The sequence below is a fragment of the Euprymna scolopes genome, chromosome 23 (genome assembly GCF_053919585.1).
Source record: "Euprymna scolopes isolate OS-2025 chromosome 23, ASM5391958v1, whole genome shotgun sequence".
In the NCBI taxonomy this organism is placed as follows: Eukaryota; Metazoa; Mollusca; class Cephalopoda; order Sepiida; family Sepiolidae; genus Euprymna; species Euprymna scolopes.
The window spans coordinates 46888369-46896455 of record NC_136504.1 but is presented as its reverse complement, the minus strand read 5'-3'; the positions used below and the strand labels follow the sequence as shown (position 1 = coordinate 46896455).

The following is an 8087-nucleotide window of genomic DNA, read 5'->3' as shown; positions in this document are numbered from 1 at the left end:
TATACATATATATATATATATATACATATATATATATATATATATATACATATATATATATATATATATACATATATATATATATATATATATATATATACATATATATATATATATATATATATATACATATATATATATATATATATATATATATATACATATATATATATATATATACATATATATATATATATATATATACATATATATATATATATATATATATATATACATATATATATATATATATATATATATACATATATATATATATATATACATATATATATATATATATATATATATATACATATATATATATATATATATATATACATATATATATATATATATATATATACATATATATACATATATATATATATATACATATATATATATACATATATATATATATACATATATATATATATATATATATATATATATATATACATATATATATATATATATATATATATATATATATATATATATATATATATATAAACAAAACATCCCTTCATTATCTGCGTTGTTTGCTAATTACGGGAAATAAATATAAAGAAAAGAAATATATATATATATATATTTCTTTTCGTTATATTTATTTTATAAGATAAGATAAAGGAAGTTTCGGTCTGAAGAGGTGTGGCTATTTATACCTCTCACTGAAACTAAGCATATATATATATATATATATATATATATATATATATATATATATATATATGTGTGTGTGTGTGTGTGTGTGTGTGTGTGTGTGTGTGTGTGTGTGTGTGTGTGCGTGCACGTGCCGTTTTTGTACGTTTGTATAAATTAAAAAAATAGGTACTTATGCATTTATTAAACCGTGCTTAAATAATAACGTTATTTCGAAAACCATTATTTCGAAGGTAATAACCCTTGAGAGCGTACGGTGGTTATATGAGAAAATAAAACTGTGTACGCATTATAAATGTTTATTTTCTGTGTCTTATGTTATACATTAGTACATTAGGGGTCATTTCGAGTTCAAAGTTTATTTACTGCGCCCATCTGAACTAGAGAAAATCATGATTAAAATGTGTATGTCTCGTGTAAATAATTAACGATGAATAATCTAATATGGCCGACCAGACGACGGGTGATCAAAAAAGTCAGATCGAGCGTACCGGAAAACGAAATGAGACCAAACTGACAATTGGCCTGTTTTTTTTTTTTTTGTTTTTTTTTTTTTTGTTGTTTTTTTTCACTTTGCGCTATTCGGATTATTTGGTTATGTTTTATTTTCTTGGTGGATATATATATATATTTTTTTTTTTTTTTTTGGCCGGGTTTTTTTTTCGGGGGGGGGAGAGGAGTTTACTAATGTATAAAATAAGGCACAGAAAAGAAACATTTATAATGCGTACACAGCTTTATTTTCTCATATAACCACCATACGCTCTCAATGGAGATTACCATTTCGAAAAGATTTTATTGTTAGAGTAAGGTTCTGTAGCTTCCAGGGACTTCTACAGTGAAGTTGTGGGATTTTTGCTGCTGGTCGGGTTAGTCGAGGATATTTACGTCGAAGGGGTATAAGTGCTTTCAGTTCGTCGGATAGACTCGCAACGTCTTTTCTGTGAGGAAGGGGTAACAGGGAGGAGAAAAGAGCATCGCACACTAGATTTCGAAGTCGTTTTTTTTTTCTTTTTTTTCTTTTTTTTTTTTTTTCTTTTTTTACATCTTTATCGAAACTGACTATATAAAACCCTGTCTACCCTTACTGTTTCATCCATAGTAAACACGGGATAATGTGTAGAAGAGTTCGATTCAAATTTAACCCAATGTGATGAATAAGAGTGACGCAATGGCCCTATCGGGAAAATCTCGGATACGGAAATTAGACCTGTCCTCTAATGGCGTGTTCCCAGTTGATTGCGGTGTAATGCTAGTTCTGTGCAGTTCTAGGAGGTCCACCTACCCAGGTTTTTTTCCTTCTCTCTTTGAAAAGGGATTAGTTTATTGCTAACCGCCTGAGGCGCGTCTGCCGGAGAATGTTGACGGGGCTGCACAGGGTCTTTTGCAGGGCCAGTGCTTCTTTTTCTGGAGCGCTGACTTTTCAATCTCACTTTCCGAACCTAGTGTTACATATGTCGCGTGAGTGTTTCTGTTTTGTTTCTGTTTTGTTTTTTATTTTTTCAGAAAAATACATTTTTTCGGAATGGCTAGAAACGATTGCCTGATAATAAATTGTTGTTGTTTGAAATCTAGAATGTTTTCTGAATAATTAATTCTACTCGTTTATTATATGACATTATGAGTTCTAGTCGTGTTATATATTATTGAGGTAGAATACAAATTCAAACTCAAGAGTGGCTTTGTGACTGGGTTCGGATCTCTTGACCAGCAGCAATTATCACTTCCTACACTTATGATTGCGTAAGCATGAAACACTATTGTTAGTATTTATTTATATATATATATATATATATAGAGAGAGAGAGAGAGAGAGAGACAGACAGACAGACAGACAGAAAGAAAGATATTTCTTCACACAAAGTTTATGTAGTAGCTAAATACAGGATAGAACGATAATGTTGTCGCTCTAAAGAAAACAACTCTATAGCTTAATTTTAAACCTTTTATTGAAAAAAAAAATCAATTCAAATAACGTGATTATGTAGTAGAGCTGACATTTATTCAATGTAGCTGCCTTCAGCCTCAATCACCACCTCGATACGGATCCAGAACTGAAAGCATGCCTTCCCACAAATTCCAGCAGGAGCTCGGCGAATGGCAGCGATCAGTCTGGCTTTGGTGTTGTGGGAGGTCGTGTTGGTGATGTTCTCGACATATGACCAAATGTAGTAGTCCAGCGGGTTCAGTTCAGGGGAAAAGGGGAGCTAGTGAGAGAAAGTTACAAAGTCGTAGCACTCTTTCTGAAGCCAAACCTGGATCTCTTTGGACTTGTGGACCGGCCCCGAGTCCTACTGCTGCACCCAAGTTTACCAGCGGGCACCTGAATGCACCAGGGGATCATCACACTCTTCAGTACATCCAGGTACGTTTTGGTGCTGATTTTCAAGCCGATTTCAAAGATGTGAAGTGGCATGAAGTGACTCTCACTTGAAACCACACTAAACCATAATTGTGGCCGGAAACTTTCTTTTCACTACCATTGGGCACGTCCCTGTTATTAGTGGCAATCCAGTGATGAATTTTGAGGTTGCTGGCAATAGTCCTGTTGTCATAACTTGGATTGGTAGAGAGCATGAGTTGTACAGCGACTCATCTCCGATCTCGTTCATTGAACATTATGTCACTTTCAGACATAATAGTAGGTTCCTATTGCTCTTGGGATTTGTACACAACTGGCCAAGTAGATGGTCTGTAAACAAAAGAAAGAAAGCCGGTTTTCATCAAACATTTTTCATTTTTAGTCACGTGCAAGCGACTCTATAAGTCAGTCCGTCGGTCGGTCTGTCGATCTGTCCGTAACACTTTTGTGCTTGGCCTTTTTGGTTAAGATCAAAGGTCTGTTGTTAATAGATGCTGTTCTAAGCTTTTTAAGCTTTTCTTTGCCTTTTGGCCAAGAGCAAAGTGTAGTATCTGTTCTTACTACATGTTGTATTTATGTTTGTAACTTTGTGATATAAAGTGGGAGATCACTTTTCTGTATTAATTTAATGTAAAATGATCATCCACTTTACAACCAGTCAGTCTTAAAGCCATTCAAGCCCTTCTCCAGATCATTCAAGTTGTTTTTGAAGGATTCCAGTTATTTTTAAGCATTCATGTCATTCTTAAGCTCATTTCATTTAGTTTTTATTTATTTAAGTCATTTCAGCCTATTTTTCGGTCATTTTAGTTTATCTTTAAGAATTTCATGTCAATCCTACATTCACGCATTCATTCATTACACGAGAGCACGCGACTAATGGCTATCGGCCTTGTTTCCTTTAAGCAAACATTGTTAAAAAAATAACTGGATTCAACTACTTAACTATACCGTTTTTAATTATCCGTTGCGTCATGAGTCAAAAATTTCGAAACTTACAACCAAGCAGAACGTGTTTATTTTCACCTTTAAAATATCCCTCCGCAAAAAAAAAAAAAAATAAATGAGGAATCTCTTTTCCATTTTCGTTCAATGTTTTTCTATCTTTTTTTTTTTTTTTTTTTCAGATGGGCAGTTATACCGATCTGTTGAAGAAACCAGACAACTCGCAGAATTTCGAGCTGCCTTTATACAAAGTCCAGGATGCGCAGAGCATCTCACAGACGTCGTCGAGTTCGGGTTGCGAAACAGCCGTCACTCTGGACAACCACCACGACGCGCATCACCACAATGGCACCACATACTGAAGGGAAACAGAGAAATGAAGATTGGACAGAATAAGAAGAAACAAAAGATATTCGGAAGGAACAAAAATTACAAAGAATGAACCTCAAACACTGCATCCACAAAAAAAAAGGCTGCATCGTTTTGTTTTATTTTAATTTTTTTTAAGTACAAATCCATAATATAACTTCTACTACATGGCGTCAACAACTACTTCCGGTTTTAAGATCTTAAAACCGGAAACAGTTGTGAATAGCTGTAAGAGAAGTAAGGCTTCGTTTTGTTTTCTACTACTTCCAAATAAATCATAATGAAGACTTGGTAAATTTTTACCTCGTTTCCACTTTTACATTTTCCTATAAAAAGACGACGTTGAAAGGTTTTCGGTATGCTGAAAACGAATATCGCATTTAAATTTTCCGCAAATAAGTAGATTTCCGGATATTAAGCAATGCTTATGGCCATCTGATTCCCATTTTGGTACGCGCGAGCACGCGCGTAGTTTCTCGGGGTTGCGTTTACACGCAAGAGCGCGCGTTCGCGCGTATCAAGATGGCCACATTGCTTAATATACGGGAAACATATTTGCGGAAATTTTAAACGCGGTATTCGTTTATCAGCATACACGAAAACCTTTTTTTAAAAGAAAACGTTTAGGTGGAAACCAGGTCAAAATTTACCGAATTCTTTTAACGCGTGCATTGACACAGACATGACGAAAAAAAAAAATAGACACTCTTGTTATTAATACGAAAAACTCATATCAATTGGTTCTGGTCGACCTCGATGAGATGATACGCATTCTTTTCTCTCTCTTTTTCTCTGATGAATTAGACAAGCAATCAAAATTTAACAAACAAACAATCGAAACTGACTCTTAAGCAGTGAGATATTGCTATAATCACAAAAGAATTCAATCTTTGATAAGCCTTTTTTATCGTCCCTTATTAAAAATGATGCAACGTTATTGGCTACTTAAGAGACCATTTTATTAACGCCATGGGGCGCTATGTTTATGTTTAAAAAAAAAATCGAAAATGAACTCTTCACTCAATACGAAAACCTCAAACACGAACAAAACTTGTACAGAATTTAATATTCTTATCTTATGCTTTTGCTTCAGAAAGTTGTAGGAAATATAGACTCATTTAAAAAAAAAAAAAAAAAAAAGTTCATATCTGCAGCTATCGTCATTCAAAGTAAAGCGTACTTACAGGTTTCTTTCGATATACGTATTTAAACAAAATGGCGGACATGGATCGTTTCACTGTTTTGTACGCTTTCTTCGGACGTACGTCATGCAAGAATTGGACAACAGTTTTCTCAGGTATTTAGCAGAGAAGGCAACAAATAAAAAAAAGAGTATAAAAATTTTAAAAAAACAACAAGTAAATATTATCAAATGCAACGTAAGTTACTCTTCTACCTATGTGGATAAGTTTTGTGTTTTTTAACGGAACTTAAAGCTTTTATTCGGTTCAAATAAAAAGAATACTGACAGAAATTCACCCAATAAGCGTCACGAAGTATCACAGTGAAAGTTATTGGGTTGATTTCCATCAGTATTTTGGGTGCTTATGCAGGCATTAAAAAAAAAACGGAGATATTGAAAAAGAATCATAGTGTACGTATCCATTATGGAATTAAGTTCTCATTAAAAAAAAAAAAAATGCTTAATTTGATCAAGTTTATTTATTTTTTTTTTTTTTACAGAGGAAAATTAAATTTTAATCGTATCGAGGCTATCTTGGCTATTTCCACGGACGAGGAAGGGGCGCCAGGGGTGATAACTCAATCACTGCTTAAAAATGAATATTTTAGGGGGGGATTCACTTATTTTACAGAGTTTCTGTCCTTTTTTTAATCTTTTTCATTTTATCATTTGTTAATCCATTTTTCGTTTTAAGGTACCCCTCCTCGCCCGCGAAAATAGTCAAGATGGCCGCGATACGATCGATCTCCTTAAAATTTTATTTTCCTCTGTAAAAAAAAAACTGCTTGATCAAATTAAGCGATTTTTTATGAGAACTTTATTCTATAACGTTACGTACAACATAGTTCTTTTTCACTATCTACGGTTTTAATGTTTTCCGTAAACTGCACAAGCACCGTATTTTGTTTATTTCTGGACTTTTGAATCATTTTTGACGCTCCGAAGACGGCGTGTTTTCGTCGGCCATCTTGATTGCAGGTTTAATTTACCAGCTCGACGCTACTTATTTTTCGAACCGAATAAAAGCTTTAAATTCTGTTAAAACAAAAAAAACTTATCCTGGTAAGTAGAAGAGTAACTTATCTTTTCTTTGGTTATATTTATTTTTTTTATATATTTGAAGTTTTACCGTTTTTTTTTTTTTATTTTTATTTTTATTTTTTTTTTTTTTTTTTTTTATTTTTTTTTTTTTTTTTTTTTTTTTTTCCTCTCAGCTAAATCCCACTTTTCTCTTTTCCCAGCGCTTTTGGCTAATACTGTAGCCATTATGTAAGAATTAATATTTCTTCGGCAAGAAATATATATATATATATATATATATATATATATATATATATATATATATATATATATATATATATATATATATATATATATATATATATATATATATATATATGTTTTATTTTTAATTTACAAACACGACCAGAAATTGGAGGTCGTATCAGAATGCGATGTTTTTTTTTTAGTTTCATTAAGGGCTTTTTAAATTTGAAATGTTTATTTCATATTTATGGACAATATCCGTGTCCACGTAATTTTTATGGCGAGCTCATAACTTTTACAGAATTCAATTATTTTTTTTTTCCTCTTTATGGTAAAAAGAAAATAATCAAAGTTGGAGACAATTATGAAAACGAAAAATACCCATTCGTAAAACTTCATTTTGTTTACGGAAGAAGGGAGGGGGAGCTGAACTCAAAAGTTCGGAGTGGCATGTTATTGTTTTTTAAAAGTTTTGTGGCATACATCATACTGTTGCTGCTACTGCTGCTAACGGTTCATTGCTGCGTTAACTTTCCAGGGTTTTGATTGGTTTATAATCTTTTTATTTATTTTCTTTTTTGTTGTATTTGTTTTATTTTTTATTTTTATTTTTGTTGTCATAGCTGTGTGAGGCAGGGTGTAGGTTTTAACTGACCAATCGTAAATGAGATTGCTGATATTTGGTTGTGGGTAAAAAATGAGGATTTATTTTTATCCTACTATATATATATATATATATATTAGTGCATGTGTACATACATCACATACACATATATATATATATATATATAGAGAGAGAGAGAGAGATAGTAAAATGCTTATATGTACATATAAATATTGCACGATACCAATGTATATTAAGAAACACACACACACGCATATATACACATATATACACACACACATATACCCACACACATATACACACACACATATATATATATATATATATATATATATATATATATATATATATATATATATATACCATGAAATGAATATGCACACTTGTATACGCCATGTTCTAGCCCTGAACCGCAAAATGTATTTTGTGAAATCTATTTGTCAAATTCATTTGTGAAATTTATTATGACTAGGCTTCTTTGTGAAATGTATTTCATTAAATATATCTTATCAAATTAAATTCAAATAATAGATTCTATTGATCGCTCTTTTTTTTCGTCTACCTTTTAGGTTTTTATTATTTTTTTTTTTTTTTTAGAATTAGTTTTGTTTCCTTTTACTGTGTTACAGCTTGAAAAGGTTTCGACACATTTTCATAGTTTGCTTAACCAA

The 8087-nt window shown here is 31.8% G+C and overlaps 1 protein-coding gene across 5 annotated transcripts in view; it reads left to right on the top strand.

Moving 5' to 3' along the window:
• Positions 1 to 5221, top strand: part of LOC145245877 (phospholipid phosphatase 1-like) — a 427048-nt gene extending 421827 nt beyond the window's left edge. For all 5 annotated transcript variants that reach the window (XM_080107595.1, XM_080107591.1, XM_080107593.1 and 2 more), the window contains one exon: positions 4156 to 5221. In XM_080107595.1, the coding sequence (XP_079963721.1) occupies positions 4156 to 4335 (180 nt within the window). In that variant the 3' untranslated portion in view covers positions 4336 to 5221. The remainder of the gene's footprint in view (positions 1 to 4155) is intronic.
• Positions 5222 to 8087: the final 2866 nt, after the last annotated feature.